This window comes from Triturus cristatus, chromosome 5_1 (genome assembly GCF_964204655.1).
Source record: "Triturus cristatus chromosome 5_1, aTriCri1.1, whole genome shotgun sequence".
In the NCBI taxonomy this organism is placed as follows: domain Eukaryota; kingdom Metazoa; phylum Chordata; class Amphibia; order Caudata; family Salamandridae; genus Triturus; species Triturus cristatus.
Genome location: NC_140587.1, coordinates 719694754 through 719720116, shown reverse-complemented (window position 1 = coordinate 719720116; position 25363 = coordinate 719694754). Strand labels below are relative to the sequence as shown.

The 25363-nt window shown below is 42.8% G+C and overlaps 1 protein-coding gene across 2 annotated transcripts in view; it reads right to left on the bottom strand.

Annotated features, from left to right (window-relative positions):
• Positions 1 to 295: 295 nt before the first annotated feature.
• DSC2 (desmocollin 2) overlaps positions 296 to 25363 on the bottom strand; it is a 121196-nt gene continuing 96128 nt past the window's right edge. For both annotated transcript variants that reach the window (XM_085605711.1, XM_085605712.1), the window contains exons 15-16: positions 10542 to 10835; positions 296 to 2253 (exon numbers count right to left, since the gene is read on the bottom strand). In XM_085605711.1, the coding sequence (XP_085461837.1) occupies positions 2053 to 2253; positions 10542 to 10835 (495 nt within the window). In that variant the 3' untranslated portion in view covers positions 296 to 2052. The remainder of the gene's footprint in view (positions 2254 to 10541; positions 10836 to 25363) is intronic.

The following is a 25363-nucleotide window of genomic DNA, read 5'->3' as shown; positions in this document are numbered from 1 at the left end:
ACTATACAAGGCTTAGTAACTGTTTCAATTGAAACACTGCAAAATGTGGTCTTCTGATTCTCCAGCTGGAAAATTAGCTACTAGATCACATCTCCTCCCCACATCTTGAACAATTGTCATTTACATATTATAAACATCAAACGCTCCTGGACCCTGGCTAAAAATAGCATTACACAGTGGCTAATAAAGGAGTTAGAACATTGCCCCAAATGCACCATCATTGAAGAAGTAAGTATGAAGAGAAACTACAGGAGAATGTAAAAATGGTGAATAATAAGTCAATGAGGCAAGAAAGTAATGGTATTGATCATTTTAATTATTTTTAGAAATCCTAATTTACAAAATAAGTCTTTTGGAGCACTTGAAAGTAGAGCTTACATGTAAACCAGAGCTTTGCAAATTAAATAAAACATCATTTAACATGTTAGCTGTTAGCTTTCTAAATGCATTGACTCGCATTAATTTACTGTAAACTGTTCTACTCATTACTGTACACGATCTGGACGTTATGGAGCTCTCTCAATAGCCCATATGTTTCTGGGTAAAAGGCTAAGCTTGGAGAAGAGTGCAACTGTTTGAAAAAGTAACTTTACCTAAATAAACTGTTCATAAAAATATGTACATACCGCATTGTAAAGTCTAAGGGTAATGCCGTACAAAAATATGCCAAAAATTACAATCACTGTACAATTTAAAAAATATGGCATAATATATTAAGGCAAACTTGAAACGAAGTTTAGTTTTCTCCAAGTGACAGCGCTAAAAGGTAGAAGACGTGTATTTTTACAGATAATGTATGACAACATTCAATTTGAACCGACACTCAAAACAGTTTAAACTATTATAGGCCCACATTCTGAATTGAATTCAGTTCCACTATGGCCCATTTTCCAGTCATGAATACAAGTCGCTCATTTAATGAGGAACATACCACCAAAACCTGGAACTTGGACATCTATATTTACGGAGTAAGCAAAGTTTTGTACCTCTCTTATCTGAAGCAAATAGATGGTTGGAAAATTATTTCCTGGCATCCATTAGTTATTAGAAACATACCATAATGTTTTTTGGTATTTTATGAGGTGATGGGAACATTTATTCCACTACAGCACATTTTATTTTACTTAACTGAATGTGTATGACAATCTCACATCCAACACCAAGTTGTGAGATGTGAGATTAGTGTGGGAAATGACAATGAAATCAACAGAAATCAAATACCATTATGTTTTATTACAAAATTAAAGAAGAAAAGCTATGGAAGCTTTAGGATGAGCATGGAAGCTAGCAAAGGCAGTGGGTAACTTGATGAATAGCAAAAACATTTTTAAATATATTTAAAAAATAAAATCACAGTCATAATGTGATCCATTTAAAAACCTTTGTACACTATTCTTACTCCTTCAATTAAAAATGTGGTGCTAAATGTCAAAGTTCGAAAGAACCTTAATGCAGAGGTACAAAGAATGAAAGCCCAAGTGTGAACTATTGTGCAGAAAATCTATGTTTTTAAAAGAGATCAGAAAAATAAACTTTTCTAATGCAGTTACAAATATGAGCATAACATTATACAACCCTTTTCAGTGCATGAGTTTCAACCATTCATTTATAGATTGTCTCAAAAGTAGAAAAATATTATGCTGTACAACTCCAATTTATACAATAAGCTGGCTTGGCTGATGTGCTTCTAATACTATAAGTTGCTAGTACATTCTGTACCATGCTACTCTGGAAGAATTTTGTAGAGGCGCCTTAATAACTTTTCCCACAGTCCCTGCTCCTGGCATTATAATTTTTAGAATCGTATGCCTCCGATTTCTATACAATCGATCAAGTCTAAAAACTTTGTCAACCTGTTATCCTTTCCCTAAGGTAACTTTTGATAACAGTTTACATTATAGTGACAATGCAGGGAACCACACATCAGATGTGCACCAAAGAGTCGCAAAATGATGTCCTGGATATCATAATGTCATCAGATGACCACTTAATACCGTTTTAAAAATCTGGTGGCAGAGGAAAAAGTCATTTTACATGATCCAGCATGTGCCTTTATTTCTTTGTGCAAATATCTGCTAATGTCCTGAATTTTGGTTCCAGTGTTTTTGAAAACTCGATCCTCTCGTCTTCTCCTTGGATGTCGCTGCAGCATCCTACTGAACCGGCAGCAGATCCTTTTCCTTCATAATTGTAAGGCAGAACATAATCATCAGCACGTTGGTGTTCTTCATCCTGACCACAAAGGTACACCTTCTGTTCAGATAAAAAAAAGATATGTCACTTAACACATTGAGCAACTTTACAAACATGTATCATTGAATCATTGACAAAGGCAAAGTGTTGTACTGCAACTCTTACACTATTTCTTTCAGAAAACTAAAGCACAGTTTGATGAAGAAATTTACCCTAAATTGCTTTTCATGGTTGAATCATGGTGACTGTATTTCTAGTTACGTTGGCAATACATTATTTCTAGGGAAAGCATAGTCTTGCTTTAAAAAATTGAATAAAACATTTAGATAATCCTCTAATTAAGACTTTATTACTGTAATAGGTTTAAAGTATGTAACCTCCTTGGGGAAAAATACAGTTATGAATAGATTCTTATGTTGGAAAAATTTGGAACAAAAAGTGTAAACAAAAAAATGCAAATCACAGTCTTTATTGTGAGTGCCTTTGATTTCTACATTAACGTGGGTGGAAAAGTGTTGACAAGCCAATCAGATTTTAACTTTAAGATACCCCCTTTTCTAGAAAATATATCAGGTGAAAATACATTTCCACACACAATTGGAGGTGGCTTTAAATTCTCCCAATTCAATTTAGTAACACAGAATACAGGGTGAAATTGTGATTAAGATTTACAATTAGTTATTTAATGAGTAAATCAAAATTGTAAGTCCTCCTTTGAGTGCAAAATGTCTTCTATTTTGCTTCTTTTTTAAGGATTTAATACATAAAGTGAATTACATTCTTTCAAAAACGGACTGAACCAAACGAGCATGTTTTGTTACTGTTTGTGCTAAAGTGGTGGGGCATTTCAACAAAATTGCTAATTTTATGTACAGAAAGCAGAATGTTCTGATGACGACAATAGCTACAAACGTACTCAGGAAGCTGCATCCCAATGAAATACATTTTAAAATAAAGATTCGTATTAAATAGGTTTTCAAGTACCTCAACCACCCAAGATATATCAGAAATAGTGTGAAATTTGTTGTAGTTTGTGGTCAGAACGACCCACATGTCTATCTGATGTGAAACATCAAAGCATCAATTTATGTAAAATACAATTCTATAATTGTAAATGGTACGTATCCTATTAAGGGAGTGATCAGTGGTTTCTCTAAAAACATGTATTATAACTTGTGTTTTGGAGGGAACACCTGTGCAGTTGGAATTCCTGTGGATTAATTTGTAACCTTTGAATCTCTTGTAGTGCTTGTGGTTGCTATTTAAGTTACATCAAAAGCTGCTAAGAAGTAGCTAGGTCAAGAGGTAGCTGTCAAGAGGTAGCTATGTCAGAAATAGTGTGACCTTGAAAAAAAAGAATACTTGTAACACGCGTACAGGTTATTAATAGGTTTATGCATGTGATCTACATTCAAAAGTATTTTTATAACCCAATACCTTAGTGGTGGATCTTGAAAAAGCTTCAGAATTCTGAATATCTCCCAAGTGGGTTGGCTACTGAAGAGCAAGCTAGCAATCCAACCCTTTGTGATGTGTACTAGAACTCCACTCTGTTCTGTGATTCATTGTTGTTTTCAGTTGGGTTACAAGTATGTAATAAGAGCATCCCTTGTATTCTCCTACATTTTTTGACATTTCTTTTTGCAGCAAAATAATATAAATTAAGAAAATAACATATGAAGTGTGATGGATATCCCACATGGAAAGGTGACACAACTTTCCTGAGAAACGTTGAATGACTCCTAAGCACCAATTAGGAAGGAAAAGTGTGCCATTCGTTACATTAGCTGGCAGGGCCTAGAGCTTGCAGACACGGCGCAAAAGTGATGACAATGAGAAACAAGTTCTTCAGGGTCAAGAGTATCTGAGCACAGCCGTCAAGAGTCTCTAATGGAGCACACATTAAGGATTTTAAGACCACATTAAGGCCCAAATGCGGCATCTTGAAGGGGGCATGAAGAAACATATTTAGAAGACATTTAAGAAATCAACCTGCCATTTCTTCACCAGGAGTCAAACTTGGACTACAGGCCCAAAAAAATGATTCAGTAGAAGGCCGGTGAGCAACTTCATGACATTCACCAGCTAAGATAGCAGAACAAAGTCCTCAGTTGATCCTACTTAATGTCCAGATGTTGGCAGTTTTGGTGCAGCACCCTCTCTTTTGCTGCTGGGACAGAATGTCCAACTGAAGAGGAAGACAAAGCGGATGGCAGATGCCAGACCAGCACTTGAGAGTACCAAAGCCTCCTGTCCTAATCGGGGCTAGGAGAATCAGCTGTGCCCAGTCTGCTTGACATTCTTCTCAACCAGCTGGATCTGTGGCAGAAGCAGGAACACCCATAGCAGACCTATAGCAGACGTGATTTCCACAGAAGGGGTAATGCATATCCTGTAAACCCCTGGGGAAACCTCATAGCACAAAAGGTTGAACATTAAGTATTTTCAAATGTAGCCAAATAGTTTTGACACACCTCTCTGGGCAAAAGATACCCCTGCCACTTCTGGGTGCAGACAGCACTCATGACTCACATGATGATTCCTGCTGAGTCATCAGCCAATGATGTTGAGGAAGCCCACTAATTGATTAGCCAACAGGTAACTCCAGTCAGTCAGTCATCAACAAAGCCTCCTTTCTAATAGACAATGTTCATCAACCCCCACTCCGCCCTTTTGTTGCAGTACCAGATGGTGGTCATGTTGTCCTTGAGCATATGTATCAACCTGCCTCTGATGGAAGGCTAAATGGCCCTTAAGGTAAGCTAGATGGGTCGCAGTGCCAGGAGATTTATGTGGTGGCAAAGCTCCATCCGAGCCCAGAGGTTTCTGATCACCTAAAGTTCAAGTGGCATCCCAGCCAACATGATGCACCCATTTCTACTGTGAGCTATACAGGCTGCAAGAAAAATGGCTTGCCAGACAACATTTTGGTATCTGTCATCTACCATCAAAGGTCCTGAACCTTAACGTCAAACATGAAGATTCTGTACAAAAGATGTCTCCAGTGCTTAGCCCAGTGCAGACACAGATTTCACTGAGGGGCCCACATAGGAAAACAGGCGTGAAACATCAGCAAGAGGCCCAATGCCAAAAGATAAAACAGCCTCACAATCATTAGGGCAGAACAGAAGTCCTCACTTGAACCACTGAGATCATAGCCTGAATGTCCCAAAATCATTATAAAAAGGATTTCAAGGCAACCATGTCCAGAATGACCCCGGTAAAGGGAATCCTCAGCTGTGTCTTGCGATGAGATTTGGAACTGCTGATGGAGAACCCACGGGGTGGGCAGCAATGCAGATGAACCAAACTCCACAGCAGTGAGCCCATCTTTAGCAGTCATTCGTCCAGGTACAGGAAAACATGTATTCTTGACCAGTGAAGGTGAGTCATAACCACCAACATGATCTTTGTAAAGGCTCACGAAGTTGATGCAAGTCTGAATGGCAGTACAATCAACTGGAAATTGAATGACAGCGTTGCAATGCAAAGGTATTTCTTATGGGACTACAGGACTGGTACTTGAAAGTGCATGCTGCAGGTCCAGAGTCACCATTCAGTACTTGGGTCCCAAGGCCTACAGAAGCTGAGTGACGCCATTTTGAGTACAGGAGTACAAGAGTCTGAAGTTCAGAATCAGTTTCAGACCCTGTCCTTTTGCGGGATCAGAGTATTGTGATTAGCACTCCATTCCTCTCTCTGGTTTCAGTTTAAACACTCCTTTGGTTGGCAAAACCATGATTTCTTTTGATGGGGTCAAACATGATCTGCAGAAGTGTGACAGTAAACTGTGGAACTGTGGGGAGGCGCATCCAGAAAAGGAAGGGCACAACCAACTTGGATAATTTGAAGGACCTAATGGTCTAAAGCAATGGGGCACCAGTAAATCAGGCAGTGTTGGATACTGTCATCCACCAGCCTCAACATTACACTGGGGACAAGCCAAAGAGGCTTGGCAATGGTGCCAGATGGAGAGAAGGATGAAGAGTGTTGCTGCTGTTACTGAACATATAATTTAGATGCCCCCATCTCTACCACCATGAATTTGAAAATTTGGTGATAAACGAAGTCAGACTAAGCAATGCTCCTAATCAGCAAGCTGGGTGTGGAAAAAGGAAATTGATATTAGTACGCAGGGGATGCCTCTATGTGGCTCCATGTCTGAAGGTGAGATGGAGCTGCAATAAAAGTTGATGGCATCACCTGTCGGCTTTACAGGAGCTATTGAAAGAGGTTCTGAAGCCACTGTGGGACCAGTTACAATGCCAGTTATTTGCTGTTAGAATGATCCATCAGAAAATAAGTGACTAGAACAGATTAAAAAAATATCTGACTTAAATTTTGTACCATTAGAACAAGCATTGGCATAGCCAATAGGCCTCACCTTTGGGACCTTATAAGTGTTTAGCCATGCAACAGTTGATGCTGTTGTACCAATGATATTGTGCTACATAACTGAATACTTATAAGGTCCCAAAGGAGAGACCTATTGGCTATGCCAATACTTGTTTTTTAATTGTATGCAATGTCAGAGTTTTTGCAGCAAACAGAACATATATGATTTCCCATAAAAGTTTGAAATGATCCACAAAAATCAGGATAGGGGCAAATGTAGTTGTGAAGGATTCTTCTCTAAACCAAGACCACCTGGAAAAGGTAGTGCATATGACTTCGTCTAGCATAAGGCTGGGCTTAGACCTGAGGGACGAATAGTGCAATGGACCCTCCCATAGTATGAGGACACCAAGAAAGAAGCCTGTTCTGCACCCTCAGGAAGGAACATTCAAAGGGCCCTGCTCTAGACTCAGATCCTGAGTAAGTATACAGGGCCCTGTGTTAGGCTAATGCCCATAGACAAGAGAGTTTAAAGAACCCTTCTATGCCCAGACTCCTAGAAAGTTGCATATAGTGCATCCTGCTAGGCTCAGAACCCTAGGCAGGAGTGTAGACCACCCAGTTTGCAATAAAACCATAATAAGCAGGGGGAGGATCCTGCTAGGTTCACAGGAAGAAGAGTGCAGATTTTGCAGACCATACTGTTAAGACCCAGAGTGTAAATCCTCTCTAGTTGCAGACTGCTAGTACACATTTTTTGAGATTCTGTACGCAGAATATCTTAGGCACCATTGATGCTCTCCTTAATATGAAATGTTTTATAAACAGAAAGAAACCTTTAGCTTGCATGCATTCTACAGTGAAGCGATTGCGCAAGCACAGTCGCTGTACCTGTTCTTTGTGCCAATGTAAAAACATGTTCGCTAATCAACTCAAGGAAAGCTGCCAAATAAGCATGTGCTAAAGGGGGAAGGGAGCAAAAAAGAGACCAATAGCATATTACCTTACATTAGTACTGGTCTAGATCAGCACAAATGCCACCCTCCACTCCTGTATACAGAGGTAACATGAATCTATGAACACCCAAAATCTCAGGGGCCTGCACGCCCTTCTTCAACACCGAGATACAGTGATATCATGAATCTATCCACACCCAACATCTCAGGAGCCTACACGCCCTCCTTTAACACCTAGATACAGTGGGAACACGAATCTATGAACACCCAACATCTCAGGAGCCTGCACGCCCTCTTTTAACACCTAGATACAGTGGGAATACAAATCTATGAACACCCAACATCTCAGGAGCCTGCAAGCCCTCCTTTAACACCAAGATACAGTGGTAACACGAATCTATGAACACCCAACATCTCAGGAGCCTGCACGCCCTCCTTTTACACCTAGATACAGAATTAGTGAAACCTTCAGCCAGCAAAGGCACATGGCAGTCTGTGTTATTTAGTTTTTGCTTTTTACATTTTAATACGCTCACAAAACCCAGGATGCAAAGTTCTGTGGGCGAAAGGGGCAGAAAGTGACACGCATCACACTGGGCGCTGAACAGCAATACAGACAGATGGGCAATAAACGTCCAATGTCACACTGTGCCAGTCACAGTAGTTGTGCAGAACACGCTACCTCACACACGCCACGAGCATTTGATCTTCACTCTCACAAGCACGTGCCTGAATGGACTTCAGTCGAGCTCAAGCACACACACAAAAGAAATATCTAAACCTTAATATGACGGCAGCATAAAAGAAAACACCCTCACACACGAGTAACATTGGGTCCAGAACCAAAACCTCGCCGGAGGCTGCATCGGACCCCCACCCCTATACAGTAAGAACTTCAGTTCCCCCTCCCACCCATAGCCCCCACTCTCGTGTGCATTCTCATCGGCACTAGGTCTGTGGAAAGGCATTTAAAGAGCAGGGAGGTTCAATTATCTTCGTGCACAACAGCGCCTCTGTCTCAAAGACCCCTCATATTCGCAGACCAGCACCTCGCGACAGTCTCGCGGCTTAAGGGGTTACATGAGGCCAGGGCATTCCAACCTCCTTCCTGTGCACCTAAGCACCTTTAGGCAGGTGGGGTTGGGGGGATGGGAGGATGAGAGACGTGCGCACAGGAAGAAAGGGGGAGGGGGCTGGGTGCACGAGGGCATGACGAGGCACTCTGAGAATTACAACAACAAAAAACAAGCAGACACGGCCCTTTTCAGAAAGCGAGAGACAGACCTACCTCTGCGAGCGGGCTGGGCACGCTGTCTTACTCCAGCAGACGATGGCTGCTTGGCAGGGCTGGCCTACGGTCCACACTTGCACCCGAGTTTCACGCAGCAGAGGCTTTCTTGCAGGGTTTGCAGCTGGCGGCTGGCATTCCAGCCCAGGCAGCCCAGAAACTTTATGGTATAAAGCTGTGGGGGAGGAAGAGGAGTCTCCACCAGAGCAGGCGGGGCAGAGACGGTCTAAGGTGTAGCTATTGCAAGGCAGAAGGGAGTGACACGGGAGCGAAACAAGATCCCTGCGCATGCCAAAAGGGGAAGAAAACCCCTAGCAAGTAGTTGTGAAAAAAAGAAAGGTACCTCGAGCAGTGAGACAAAAATCTGATGTGCACGCCTCTGAAAGCTAGGAGGCAGTGGCAGCCCTCGGTGTAATTCCCCAGCCTGCCGAGTGGAAGCAGATTCAGAGGGGAAACGAGGACATGGGAAGAGCCTGGCAGCTAAGAATAAGGAGGGAGCATTCGACACCTCGCAGTGCTTCACGAGTGCCGCACGATAGACAGGCGCAGCCATGAAACTTCAGAACGGGGAGTTCAGTCGATGAAAGCGCCTAAAGAGAAGCGTTGACGAGGGAGGCGAGACCCACTGGGCTGCCAGTCCTGCTCGTAGTCCTGGGCCTTTCAAGGCAGCTGAACCCAGCCGAGCGGTGCGTGTGCATGCGCGCCACAGCTAGCAATCTGTTTTCAATTATCGCGCCCGCATCTGTGCATGATACTTCAAAACAGATGTCGCCCGTGCGGGTAACCGCAAGCTATAGGCCGTGGGCAGAGCAAAGGCGGGACATGCACCCGATTTTGCCCAATTGCCTGCTGTCTTTCTTAGAAAGATGCACGCAAAGCCCAATAGAAACAAAAACACACGCAAGAGCATGTGGTGAGCTTAGTGAGCTTTCTGAAGCCCCTTACTAAAAGTCTTGCAAGCAGCACATGCGCGCTGCTCTAGGCTCGACCTAAAAACAGACAAATGATATCAGAGAAGAAAAAATTGATAGCTGCATGGGTGACTTTATAAGCAAAACAGTGCTGAGTTAATATAATTTAAGACCTTTTAAACTGAGTTTGGCCTGGCAGCAATCTGCTAGTAGAAAATGAATTCCAATTCTGAATCTTGTGGGCATAGTGTACTTTGTGTTCAAATACAATTCATGCACAACTTCATGTTGTTAAATCCCTCAATGATCTTGTCTCTGCCAATTGAATGAATATCAAAAGTCTTTTGCATGTGGTCATTCCTGGAATGGTTTACTTCCTCAGGACATAAAAACAATGTTTGAAGGGCTGTAGATCTCTTCTCCTCCTTTGACAGAGTGCAACCTCGTTGACCCAGCTGCATATAATGATGCCATTTTAAGTCTGGCTTGCAAAACTATGTGAATGCATCATGTCATTCTCCATCAGGACAACTCACACAGAAAGTCTGAAGCTTTGTTATGAGGGGTTTGCCAAACTGAAAGTATTGAGAGACTACAGAATGTTGTTTACTCATATAGTCAACATATGTGTCCCGATAAACCTTTTTTGGAATTTAAACTGAATTTGATTGTGTTCGTCACCTTTAGTTGGGGGATGGATGGTTGCAATGTAAACCAGGTTGAGCAAGAGTGATTTCCATTTTGCATGTAATTTGTTCTGGGGCAGATCTGAATATAAACGTTAATAGACAGCCCTCATACAGTTTCATTCACATAGATACATGAAGCAAAATTAAACATGCATTGAAAACTACTTACCTCTCCCAGATGAGCGTGCATAAAATTCTGCCATTCTGCATAGGAATATTTCCCTGGTTCCAACAAGTAGTGTCCTCCTCGAGTTGAGCCCGATGACTGGTGTCCACTTCGAAGCATTTCCATTGTTTGTTGCCCTGTTCGAATGGTTTCCATATTTTGCTGCCCATTCATAATTAATCCTGTTGTTTGTTGTCCTCCTGTTTTTACTCCATGTCCAAGCGTACCAGATCCAGATGGTGCCTGTCCACTTACATTAGCATTGGTGATATGGATGGGAACTTTAAAATTTGCATCCTACAAAATAAAATGGAATCTTAGTTATTCATTTAAACATAGTTAAGAAGCAAGACGCTACTGTGAGCAATATGCAGACAACTTACAAACTTAATGTCTGAATATTTGAAGATTTACACTTGGAGTTTTACAACTACATTTGAGTAACCATTTATGAATTTCAAGAAATGTCAAAGGTTACCAGGAGTGGAAACATGCAATAGTTGCAGGTTCCATTGAGTACTACTGGAAACATTTTTGTAATTCCAGTTTGCAGCAATGCAATAGCATTTAACCTGGGTAATTGTACATAGTATACAATGATGGCTGCGAAAATGTTTCTCATGAGTGTATTGAACTTTGTAACTTTATATTCTTGATGTGAAGAAATTCTTTCCCTATTCCAAAACCGAATTCAGGAGTATTCCCTTGCATGTCTCGCCTAATATACAGACTTGCACTTCTTCTTGACAGGAGAAAATCTGCCACTATTTGTAGGCAGAGAATGGGTAAAGAAAAATTTGGTAAGAACCCAAAAACCTCAAGATTTTGGAGTGTATATACATTTAGCGCTTGCAATGGCTGACCACTACCCACAAGACCAGATTCACTACAGTGCTATAATACACAATATTGGACTAATTTAAAAAAAGGTTGTTAAAACGATTTGGGGCCGAGACCTCTGGTCAACCAGCTACAAGAAAGAAGTGTCTTTTGGGACACAACATACCTGTTGGATCACCCCACTGGCTTGTACACTGTCCTGCACTATAGAGATCACTGCAATAGTGTAGTTGAGAAGACTGATTCAGAGAAGCACACAGCTGAGCCCTCTACTGTTAGAGACACCCATCTGCTGCATGCTGAATGGACTTTGTTGTGAAGAGTCTGCTATCCCCTATCTGGAATCATGGATGGAGACCTCAGGCCAAGCCTCTAAAAGGATTACAGAAGATTTCAGGCACATAAAGTCTAAGCTAGGTTGAGCCTATGGGCTTGTCCCCTACACTGCGCCATTGAGACTGCTCCGGCAGTGTAATTTGGGAGGGAAGGGAGTGTAAAACTATGCTACGTGAATACAAAACATAAATTTGCACTTGTAAATCATGTTTTTGCACAATTCATTTAAACATAGATGTTCAAATGCTTTTGTAAACTGGTGTCAAAGTTAGTATAATGGATTTGCAATGAATGAAACTAATTTAAATATTTTAATGTTGACAAAACAGCAATGAATGACTTCAATGATAATATATAAATGGAAAAAATAATTATTTATGAAAGCAAGGTCAGTACAGTCCAAACCATATCTCTAGATAAAGCAAGGAAGAGTTCTACCAATAGATTTAAAAAAGAGTTGAAACACTGCTAAAGTGTGAAGGAAACTAATAAGGAATTCAAGAGCGAACAGCAAAAGAAGCTATGCTCTGACATTGAAACTATTTAATTGAGATTCAAGATACACCAGAGTAGAAATCATGGAAAGGAAAGTCACTAGAGGCAGAGGAACAAGTTCAGTTCTAACTACAACAACAAGAAGGTGGTTTTAGCTTCGTAGTATTCCCTGTGAATGGTAGACACGTAGTACTGTTTCATATGATCTCCTGTAAGTTGATTCCAAGGCATTTTGCTCAAACAATGACCACACCTTTCCTAAACCCACATATCTATGTGATTAAGCCCTGATGTAACACAATTTCAAATCTGTAAGGCCCAAATTCAAAGTTCGGCAGCCTAATCCCAATATTGGATAATCCATTCAATTAGGACTTCTCAATGTGTATATAAGTAATGGAGAGGTAATAGGGACGCGTGTGTGCACTTGAAATGTTTATATCTGACTTTGTAGTTGGGTCTAAATAGCTTTATATGTATATAGATCTATATGTGTATACATACAAAGTAAAATATAAACATTGTAAGCAAACAATACTGCTTTGCAGAGATAGATATTTGAACAAGTTAATGTGTGTAGCAAGGTGCAGTGTGTTTCTTTTTCTGTACTGCCTCCTGGAACCATCTGTCCTGCCCTGCTACCCTAGAGATGTTCATTTCATGCAGTGTACAGTTTGGTGGTTGAGTTGCAAGCCTCAAAACGGGACATAAAATACCTCAATTCAGACACCGAGAGGAGCTTAGAGACGGTAGACCAACAGGACTGCATTCTCCAAACAATGATGAATAACACTCAGATGCTCTGAGTTAAAAAATATCCATGTGGAAGCATATTTCACATTATTGTGTTCTCGATCTTGAAAATGGTGTTCCACAGTGTGAGAAAAGTGTTCCCTCTTAACTTACTAATGCATGGCACAGGTTATGGATTTTGTATACTAAATAATAGAAATGGTCAACGTCATCTCTGTGTCATTTAAATCATTTGAATGATCATTTAAATAATTAAATACTCTGCCATAAATCTTCAAATATCACCGTCTGATGGACCGAAAAATCAGCTTATATTTTTCCCCCCAAAAAGTACTTTTAGAGAAAAGCTTCTATGAGAGGTCAAGAATGGCAGATTCTTTTTAGGTCTCGTCGATACAGAGCATACGCGATCTTTTTGAGACATGCTGTATGTACTCTGTGGGTTTCAAGCACGCCAATCAATTTTCATCCATTCATTTGTGTGCTGTTCTGAAATGCTGGCTTTTCAGTGGGGCATTGGATGTATTTGTCCCTCCTTTTGGTGCCTGGTTTCCGCACATGGCAACTGGCTCTATTACATGTACTCTGTCCCACCTGTCTATTTATGCTAGTTTTGCGGCACTATTTATTGTTTCTTCACTGCTTGTGTTTTAGACATGTGGTGTTTCTGTACTTTTCAAGTGACACATGCCTAGCTGGTGGCATTTGCATTCAGCCCACAAGGCTTTTGTTTGAGCTTCCAAGAAGCTTTTGTTTGATCAGCATGTTACTTTGACTGCCTTGTTTTTTTCCCTACGTTACTGCTTTTCCCTCCCTTCCCTGCCACCCACCATTTCTCCATGTGCTGTCACCTTCGCCCCACCGCCCTTACCAGTCCTTGCTTCTTTAAGAGCCACAGGCACTTGTTATTATTAGCTAGTTTGTACTTGTCAATCAAATTTGTATCCTGGCAATGGGTCCCCGCGCACGCTTGAAAGTCTGCCCCTGGTTTCGAAGGGTTAGACTCCTTCAGGTGACGTTTGCGCGCTGCCCCATCTCATCCACCCCTGCCACTCTCACTCAGTTCTGTATTAGCAGTTTTGAAAATAGACGCCACACCAAACAGAGGAAGCGACTGTGATTGGAGGACAAAAAGCCCACTTCGCGTACTGAGGAGAACTTTTAATAAATTAAAAATGCTAACTGTGATTGGGTGGCAATGGAAGCATTAGATAATTATGGGGGCGTGTGTTTGGGGTCTGAGTTGTTTTACCACCACCAGCAGCGCATTTCAGTGGCTGGGGTATTTCCTCAGTGCGTCATGCGGACACCCACCCACTGGAATGGCAGCTGGGAGAAGTCAGTGACCTGTAGCAGCTCGCACTTGCTGTATTGTTGTTTGGGGGGGTACTGCACTACACTGTACAGGTTTCGTTAGGGAAAGCAACAGCTGTAACCGTGTGCCAAGGACTACTTTGCAGGAGAAGCTAGAGCTAGGCACTTTGTAGTGCTTGTATTTAGGACAAACAGCTAAGACCAGGCATGCTACACTAGAGGCTGTACTCTATCTGGTCTGTAAATAGGCAAAGCAACCCTCATATAAACGAAGACTATTAGTAAAAGTGTTAGGTAGGCCCAGATATAGTAACCCATAAATAATTAATTAGGCTTGGTTCTGTTTTTTATATTCTGGACTTCATGCCATGTTATAAATACATACATGAATGCACTTACTCGAACCAGTAGCTCGCTCTTAAGGTGTCATTTGAGAAACAGTGGCAAGGTTACCTTAGCCAGAGATTACTGCGATAATTATATATTTTTCCACAAGACAAGCACTTTAAAGCTATGCAAGTAGATTAAGGAGTCTAGGTATGGGCTACGTTTCAACCAAAGCCTAGAACCGGAGACTGCCTGTGCAAAATGCTGTGCTGTAAACTATGGTCAGAACTGCGCCCTGACTATTGCACTAGCCTCTCACATATCCTGATTGTATTCCTACTACCATAGCCATAGCAACCAGTAAGTATTTGAAAACAACACTTTTGACTGAAGTGTATCTCCCACCATTTACTTGTTTTGTTTCATCCACTAGCATAGCACCATTAACTGGACAGCCTTAGATGCTTTCTTAAATATAGATTTAGCTAACACCTCTGAGCTTTGTCTCACATCTTTTACTCCCACTTTAGAATTTCTCAAAACTTCCAGTGTCAATACTCCTATATAATTCTCCACAAACTTCTCAAGTTTTCACCTCTCCCTTCCATGTCCCTTCCATATAGTTTATTGCTTAAGCATTGTCCGAGTTGTTCTCATGGATTGTATGACTTACTCTGCACCCCCAGAATATCGTGGTGCAAGAATATCAAGGACAGAAGATCAAGGGACAAAATATCAAAAGGTAAGTGTCTGTAGAAGTATAGATTACCTATTTCTGACCACACATCTACATACCATAAAGGTTTATGTGTTGCATAAGTATATATGTGTGGAGTGAGGTACAGACAATCAAGACTTACTTACCTGTCAATATTTTTTGGGAATATTTTGCACTCGATTTTGTGTCCCATCGATTTTCTGTGAAAGATGTTCGGGGTGCACAACGTTCTCATGGTGAAACATTGGCCCTTAGTAGTGTTCTTAACAATGCATAAATGGCATTGAGGTACTGAACCTTATGTTCAGCAATGACCTACATTTAGCCTTCATAACTGAAACAAGACTCAGGTTCCGGTACTGCACTGGCCGTCCATCGCCCCAGGTTATTATATGAAGCAGATTTATCACTTTTAGGGCTGGTGGTAGACTTTTAGTAATTTGTAAATTTACTACAACTATATCCATCCTTTTGTAGGTCACATCAAGGATTCAGAAATGTTAAGTTAACTGTTAAACCAAATCTTTCCATTAAGATTTTACTTAGATAAAGACCACGTGCACTGGTCAACAGTTTTCTTACTTCCCTGCTTGCGTTGATTTCTGCTATTTGATGGGAAATCAACAATATAATTGTTCTAGGAGATTTTAACTTACATGTCAATGATGAAGCAGATTTGACTTCCGAACAGCTAATTAGTTATTGTGCTGCTCTTAAACACCCTAAATAAGTGTCTGGACCCACGTATTCAGCAGGATACACTATTGGTCCTATTTTGACTCACAATCTCTAATTTAGTCTGTGGCCTCATTCGACGTAATGAGGTCTGATCATAAGGCTATCTACTTTACTATTAGCAAGCCTATATCTCATACATAGAGCCCCCTTATCTACTCAAGGCTTTTGTACCATTCTTGTTCCAAATTAGACATTCTGCACTTTGCTTCTATTTTAAAATCTACAATGATGACCTTTTAATCCTGCTGTCAAAATCAATTCTGCTCTTTTCAATAGTTGGGCGAATATGGCACTAGCTAGATGCCACCATCCACCGAATACCCAGGATGTTCCATCGGACAATGCTGTCTGCTCCTAGGTTTACCGAAGAGCTCTCTTCTGCTAAGAGATGGTGCAAAACATTTAATGAATATAAAGATGCTCATATTCCATGTCAATAAAGCTACTTATAAAAATTAGCTGCGCCAAACAAAAAGCTTGTACAGTAGACTACATCCAAGTACGACCATGAGTGTATTTCACCTGCAAACATTTCCACTGGGAAATGTTTTCTACATTTAATACTCTTGCTTGCCTTGAAGCAGTTACTACTGTGTGGCACCCACTCAGTAGTTTTGACCGCAACTTTGCGATTTGTTTTTTCAGAAGAAGATTTTTTTATCTACGTTCCTTTATCACTTGTGCCGAACAACTGAATGTGTATGTGGACTGCTTTTATGTCAGTTAGTCAAACTGACATTATCTGTAAGATCAAGATCATCTCGTCAGGCTCACTTGTTCTTACTTTCCCGGCTAAGGTAGACAAGGTACTAGTTCTGTCTCTAGCATAATTTCTCACAATGCTCTGCAATTCTTTTCTGAGTTCTGGTATTGTGTCTGACTGTTGGAAAAAGGATCTTTTGGACCCTTTGCTTAAAACGGCATCCATAAACCTGTCAGACACATCTAACTATTGCCCCATTTCACTTCTGCATCTGGTTGCAAAGATCCTCTGATAGCTTTGTTAATCAATAACTGTCCACATGTATCAAAGATCATAATCTACTGAATGACTGTAAATCAGGTTTTTGACTGAACATAAGGACTGAGTCTGAATTAGTCTCTCCTAGAAATGATATTAGAATGACAGATGCAGTAGAATCAACTGCTCTCATTTTATTAAACATTTCAGCAGTCTTAGACAAAGTACTCCAATACATTCTGTTAGATTGGCTTAAGGATACTGGTATCAAGCACACAATCAACAACTGGATCTCCTCTTTTTTTACAGATCGCTTCCATGCAGAGCCTTTTGGCCCCTTTCAGAAACGGCGTGTAAGCAAAGAACACAAGCACAGTGGGCAATCTTGGAATAGTCTAATGGACAAATGCCTAGCAGCAGAGAAATACTAGCCCAATGTAACATTTAAAACGTTGGCAATTAGGAAAGATTTAGACACCTTATGTGAGCAAGATGTTTCAGATACAGAAGTGTCTCCTTCTCTCGTTTGCTGTGATCCCCAGTTCACAAGTTCGGATCTCATCAAAGTTAATTCAGTCTCTCATCTTTCTGATGTCTATAAGGAATATGCTACTTACCAGTATGCATCTGTTCTTGGCATGTAGAGCTGCAGATCTACACACTTGTGCATAGATCGCCATCTGGTGTTGGGCCCGGATGTTTGCAGTTTGTTTTTCCTCTTGGAAAGTCTTTGGAAGTCACGAGTTCGGTGACTTCTCCCTTGGATCGTATTGCGCATGGGCTTCGGCTCCATCATCAGATTGTTTTTCGCCAGCAGGGAAAGATGGAGCGTAGTAATAACAGTGAAGATGCCCATGTGTGTGTTGTCTAAATAAGATAAGCTGGAACAGCTACAGGTAGCCGGGGAGGCGGGTGGGCGTGTGTAGATCTGCAGCTCTACATGCCAAGAACAGATGCATACTGGTAAGTAGCATATTCCGTTCGAGGCATATGAGCTGCAGATTACACACTTGTGCATAGATTATATAGCAGTTCCCACCGTTAGTGGCGACCACCCGTATCTGTTGCAGTGGTTTGAAATAATGTTTTGAGTACAGCCTGGCCCACACTAGCTTGTTGCTTAGTTTGCACATCTACACAATAGTGTTTGGTGAAAGTGTGCGGTGTTGACCATGTAGCTGCTTTGCAGATATCATCTAATGGGATGTTACCCAGAAAAGCCATTGAAGCCCCTATTTTACGTGTAGAATGGGCTTTAGGGGGAACGGATAGCGTTTGTTTTGCTTTATTGTAGCAAATTTGAATACATTTGACAATCCACCTAGCTATCCCTGACTTGGAGATGGGGTTGCCTTTGTGTGGTGGGGAGAAAGAGACAAACAACTGTTTGGTCTTACAGAAAGGTTGTGTTCTCTCGATGTAGTAGAGTAAAGCTCGTTTGACATCTAGTGTGTGAAGAGCTCTTTCTGCAACAGTTTGTGGTTACGAGAAGAATACTGGTAGTTCTACAGATTGGTTTAGGTGGAAAGGAGAAATGACTTTGGGAAGGAATTTTGGGTTGGTACGAAGAACCACCTTATTATGGTGCATTCGTAGAAAAGGTTCTTGAATAGTAAATGCTTGTATCTCACTGACCCTTCTGAGGGAAGTGATGGCTACAAGAAAGGCGGTTTTCCATGTTAAGAATTGAAGTTCACATTTGTGTAGGGGTTCAAAAGGAGATCCCACTAGTCTGATAAGAACGATATTTAGGTTCCACACAGGTGAGGGTGGTACTCTGGGGGGAATTATTCTTTTAAGGCCTTCCATGAAGGGTTTAATTGCAGGTACTCTAAAGAGCGAGAAATGTTGCCTGTTTTGTAGGTAAGCTGCTATGGCTGCTAGGTGTAGTCGAATGGACGTATAGGCCAGATTGCACCTTTGTAGGTGGAGCAAGTAGCCTATGATGTGTTGAATGGACACATCTAGTGGATTGATGGTGTTGTTATGGCAATAGATAACAAAATGTTTCCACTTGGCGGCGTAGCACGCTCTAGGGGTAGGGCACCTAGCTTCTTTGATGACGTTCATACAGTCAGGGGGAAGATTTAGGTACCCAAATTCTAGGATTTCAGGAGCCAGATCGCAAGGTTGAGCTGAGCTGGGTCTGGGTGTCTGATCTCACCATGGTTCTGGGTTAAGAGGTGTGGAGAGAGGCGTAATTTTTGATGTGGTACTACCGATAGTTCCAGTAGTGTGGTGTACCACGGTTGTCTGGCCCAAGTTGGCGCTACCAATATTAGTTTGAGGGAGTGATGTTGTTGTTTGCACACTACTATTGGAATTAGTAGGAGAGGCGGGAAAGCGTAGGCAAATCTGCCTGACCAGTTCATCCATATCGCATTGCCTTTGGACAATGGGTGTGGGTATCTGGTGGCGAAGCTTGGGCATTTTTTGTTTTCGTGGGTGGCGAAGAGGTCTATCTGTGTATGCCCCCATATTTGAAAGTATGGGTGAAGAACTTGCGGGTGAAGTTCCCACTCGTGGAGTTGTTGTGTTTGTCTGCTGAGTAGATCTGCTATAGTGTTTTGTACTCCTGGGACATGCTGGGCTAGGAGAAAGATTTTCCGGGGTATGGCCCATCTCCATATGCTCTGTGCTAATTGAGAGAGCTGTGGAGAGTGTGTCCCGCCTTGTTTTTGAATATAATACATGGCTGTCATGTTGACTGTGCGGATTAGGACTGCTTTGCCCAAAATTTGTGTCTGAAAGGATTTTAGGGCTAGGAAGATTGCTAGTAACTCCAGATGATTGATATGGAGTAGCTTCTGTTGAGGTGACCACTTGCCTTGCATGGTGAGATGTAATAGATGAGCTCCCCAGCCGGAGAGCGATGCGTCTGTTGTTAGTACTATCTGTGGAACCGGGTCCAGGAACGGTCGATGTTTGGAAAGGATTGTGGTAGTCCACCACTGCAGAGAGCGATGGGTACGACCGTCTACCAATACCAGATCTGTTAATTGACCCTGGGCCTGGTTCCATTGGTGCGCTAAGCACTCTTGGAGGGGACGCATCTGGACTCTTGCGTGAGATACTATGAAGATGCAAGAGGCCATCATCTCTATTAGTTACATGAACACCCGAGCTGGAAGGGGGTGTTGTGCTATAGATTTTGCGCGTAGAGCCTGGATGCTTGCAATCCTGGCAGGATTGGGGGAGGCGAGCGCTTTTGAGGTGTCTATAGTGGCACCTAGATATTGTTTTACGTGGGATGGGTGGAGATGGGACTTTTCGTGGTTTACCGTGAAGCCCAGCTGATGAAGTAGCTGGATGGTGGTGTGTGTGTGTTGTACACACTGATTGTATGAACTGGCTTTTATCAGCCGGTCTTCTAGGTAAGGGAAGACGTGAATGTGTTGTCTTCGCAGATGTGCTGCCACCACTGCTAGGCATTTGGTGAATACTCCTGGTGCAGTTGTGACTCCGAACGGGAGCACTTTGAATTGGTAGTGTTGGCCGTCCACTACAAATCGAGGTACTTCCTGTGGGCCTTGTGCACTGGAATGTGGAAGTAAGCATCTTTTAGGTCCAAAGAGGTGAGGAAGTCGTTTTGGGAAAGTAGCGGAAGTACCTGCTGAAGCGTCACCATATGAAAGTGGTCTGAGTGTATGTATGTGTTTAGGGTCTGAAGGTCTAGGATGGGCCGTAGAGTTACGTCCGTATTTGGTATGAGAAAATACAGGGAGTAGACCCCCATATTTTGTTGGTTGGCTGGAACATGTTCTATTGCCTCCTTGTCTAGGAGGGAGATTATCTCCTGCTTGAGTAGCCGTAGATGTTCTGGTGACATTGGGCGTTGTCTGGGTTGAATGTTTGGGGGGGTAGATGTTAGTTCTAGGCAGTATGTATCACACTAAAGGGTTCTAACGGTGGAGTAAAACAAAGCACCAAGCACCACTAACTCCAAATGAATGTATCTCACTAAAAGTGATGAAATGCTACTGTACTAAAAGACAAAGTCAGTGTCTTAATAGTTCCCATCAGCTAGAGTTGAAATGAGGTGATTTAGGATTGAAATAATATCCTAGTTATTGGTGGTCGACATGTTTCTGCCAGATGACTACTTGTTCGCGGCATTCATCAGGACCTCTCAATATTATCACTCTGCTTGTAGAACAAAAACTAAATTACAGACCATACTCAGTGGTAAGGTGTTTATGACAACAGAACCAGCTGCAGTCCGGCCCAGTGTTTCTGAAGAAAAAGATAGTAAATAAATTCAATATCAATTCCAAAACGTCAAAGTCAACCTCCACACATGTGCAACATGGGAGAACCAGTTTGAGCCGTTCTTTTATTTATTTATTTCTAGCAAGTAGCTGATGGGAACTATTATTAAATTAAATTTTGTTACCCTATAGCTAGTTTTATCTACTCACATTTTGTTTGACTTACACTCTGCCCCTTACTCCCCCTGCCTAAGTTGGCATCCTCATTAAAACACCTCACGCTCCTCTCTTATTCTTCTCTGAGAGTTGTAGCCCACACTGTATACCTTGCGGTTGCAGTGTGCAAGAGGGGACCCAATGATGAAGCATGTCACCCTCGGGTGAGTGAGGGTTCTCGTCTTTAATAGAAAAGATTTCTTTTTCCTCCTTTGTTTACACACACTGACTTTGTCTTTTAGTACAGTAGCATTTCATCACTTTTAGTGAGATACAGTTCTAGGCAGTAGCCTGGCCAAATTATTTGTGTTACCCATTTGCCTGAGGTGATGGTAGTCCAGACCGGAAGGAAATGTTGGAGACTGTGGTGTCAAATGTGTCTAGGAGGAAATCCTCCTCCACTGGGTCGGTATGTAAATCTACCCCGTGGTAGTGTGCCGCCATTTGCAATAATTGATTGAACCCCAAGGAGTCTTCTGGTGGAGAAGGTCTGGAAGGGTAAAGGTCGTCTTGTGGGACGTTAGGGACATCAGGGATGTTATAATTGTCCCATGGGTCTGGGGAGCCTGTGGGAGTGGGGTCCCCTGTAGGTATATCTTGGGGTACATCCCCCATATCGTCGTATGGATCTCCGTGATCATCATCATCCGGAAATGGAGTGGGGGAATGATGAGGTGGGGGTGGTGAAGGTGGAGGAGGTGGAGGAGGGGAAGGTGGAGGAGGTGGTGGAGGTGGGGAAGGTAATCTGAAAGGGGAGGTAGCAGAGTCCTTCCTTTTTGGAGTTGGAGGCGGAGCAGGCTTGTCTAATTGTCTCTTTTTGATAGAGAGCATTAAATGTCCAGTTTTGGGATCCTTAGTTAATGTTTTTTGTAAGGGATCCGGTGTAAATAGTCGTGGAGAGGCTGGTTGGTCGGTTGGCGCCGAAGGCGTCGGGGCCGTTGATCTTTTAGGCTTAGCGGTGCTGGTTCGCTGTTTGGGACCATGCTTTGGGAGCTCTGGTTGTTTCGTCGGCGCCGAGATGGATTTCGGCTTCGAAATGTCGGTGCCGGTGGCCTTGTGGGCTTTTGTCGGTACCGAGGATGGGGTCGGTGCCGAGGAGCTGGGTCTCGACCTGAGTGTTTTGGTGTGGGGCTCGGTGTCGAGATGGAGGCCGGTTTCTTTTTCGGTGTCAAAGGGTGTTTATCGGCTCCGACGGTGGGCTGGCTCGAGCCCGAGCCACCTGAAGGCTTAATCGGCTTCTTTACCGGCCCCGAGGGTGCGGTGTGGGAAGCAGTGTCTTTGGTCTTGCTTTGGCCCAAAGGCGAAGGCGTGACCGAAGGCTTTTTTCGGTACCGGCGAGGGTGTGGGGGGGGGTAGTAGTACTCACGACCCTCTGTGCCGGAGTGATGTCCTCCACATCTGAATCGTCGGCTTCGGAGGCGCTGACGAGTCCCTCGTCGGTGTGGTGTTCTTCCGGAGCGTCGACGCCTTCCCCGAAGATGTCGTCCGGGATCGCCGAAGCGTGTGCCATGGTTCTTCTGGCTCTTTGGTCCCGAAGCATTTTCTTGGACCGGAAGGATTTACACGCCGGACAGTCTCGAGCCTCGTGTTCAGGGGAGAGGCAGAGGTTGCACACCTCGTGGAGATCGGTGTGGGGGAATTTTGACCCACATCGAGGACACTTTTTAAATGGAGTCCTTTCCATTAGCCCGGACCGGAGCTTAGGTAGGCCCGAAGGCCGCCGTCGACGACTGGAACCGAAGACTTGCCGATGAGAGGCGCGTCAAGTGGGGAGAAAACAATACCGCAAATTGGGGTGAGGATTGCGCGTCGATCGTCGAACTGGAAGCTGTTCGGAACCGGAGCGCGAAGATTACATCCGAGCCCGATGGCGGAAAAAAACAATCTGAGGATGGAGCCGAAGCCCATGTGCAATACGATCCGAGGGAGGAGTCACCGAACTCGTGACTTCCAAAGACTTTCCAAGAGGAAAAACAAACTGCAAACATCCGGGCCCAACACTAGATGGCGATCTATGCACAATTGTGTAATCTGCAGGTCATATACCTCGAACAATAAGTACCATTAAATCTGGTAATTTTTATTTTTGCTGTTATTTTTGTATTTTTCTTTGCAGAGTCTTATTCATTTACCTTTGGCAGAAATACCTCTGCATTTTTTTAAATCTTTTTCTCATCTTTGGCACTATAATGTGTAAATATTCTAGTGACTTAAATAACAATTTATTCATTCATCTTCATTCCATGGCATGACTTCCCGAAATAGGTTGTAGTTCTCACCGAAGCAGTAGGCCTGGGCGGAGCTCATTGAGTTTCACTCTGCAGAATTCCACAGAGTTACCAAAAAACTTTGACGAATTTCGCAGAGTTCTGCGAGCTGGCAGAGTTACCGGATCTGACTTGAAAGGTAACCTAAACACAGTTTCCTGCATCAAACACTCAACAGCTCCTCAGAAGGCAAATCCATATCTTGTGAGCGGTTCATACTAGGCGAGACACCTCAGATAGCTGTGAGCACATGGTGCCCTTGCCCCAGGCTCTACACGCCAATGCCATGCCTCCATATTGATTTAACAATTGTGTGACTGTCCCCTTCATAAAGCAACAACACATGCTGAAGCTATCCCTCTGCAGTGTGTGTGGTGCTATACAAAAGGCCCAATAAATAAAAGGAGAAAGTGAGCTGTCGTTTCAGACTGGTTTTACCGCTGCTGGTTGCAGCATTGGGCCGAATCGGTTCTATGGACGTAAGAGAGACAGACTGCCAGAGACAGCTACTACAAACAGATTATACCCTATGGATATTCTCCTACATACAGACTAGGAGAAAGAAGGACACATGGTCAGTACTCAACATAGGTGACAGGGTAGAGACAGAGAGGTGTCCTGCACCTGCAAGGAGACAGTGAAAAAGTGACAGCACAGGCAGAGTCAGGAGGACGCACAATTCATATTAACAGAAGCAAGTCTACTCAACTGTAGCGAAAAAAAATACAAGCAAGGAAGGCATTACACTTTAACAGAGTTACGGGACATAAAAGTATTGCAATTTGCATTTGTGGCCTAGGAAGCATATGTGGAGAGGACGTTATCCTTTCACATGGCTTTCCTGAATAAAGCAACGAGTGATCGCTGGAGAAGCCCACAGTGGTGAACATTCTGTGCATTAACCATTCATGTGTTGTGCTGATTTCTAAAGATGTATCTCTCTATGTACAAACATTTATTTTGACTGAAAACCTGAGGAACACAGAAAGTTTAATTTACCACCCACAGCACACATAATACAATAATATAGCACTCCTAATAGTACTTTCCCTCATAAACTTTTGCAGCCATCACTTACTAGTTTATGCACTTTCGAGCACAGGATGGTCCACAGTACATTCTGCAACCAAAATGCCACACTGATGTTACAGCCAGAGCTGCATGCTGATGTAATTTATTATGGCTAGAGCTGCTTGTGCCCGAGCTACTCCAGCTTTCAGATTGAGACTGAGAGCTTTCACTGCAATGTGACATGGCTGAGTGAATTAGGGGTCTCCGCCGGGCTGGTCGCTTTGCATGGGTTGCTTGGAGTGGAGTAGTATGCGGTCACTGGCCAACTCCAACACATGCTCCCTCTAATGAGAAAAGGAGGGAAGCATGTTGCAGCGTTTCCAAAACACAGTCTAACATGCTGCTCATTGTCGCTCCTGATTGGCTGAAGGTTTTGGCTTTATGATACCACCATCTACCACTAGAGTGTGTTAATTGTATGATTGTACTGTAGATATATTAGGAGTAGAGAACAACGCGGGGGAGTCGGGACTGGAATCAGGTGCTAGTAAACTCCACTCTGCTGTGGTTGCGGAGTTTTTAATGAACTCCACATTCCTAGCATAACACAGAGTGGTTAAAACTCTGCAAACTCTGCCAGC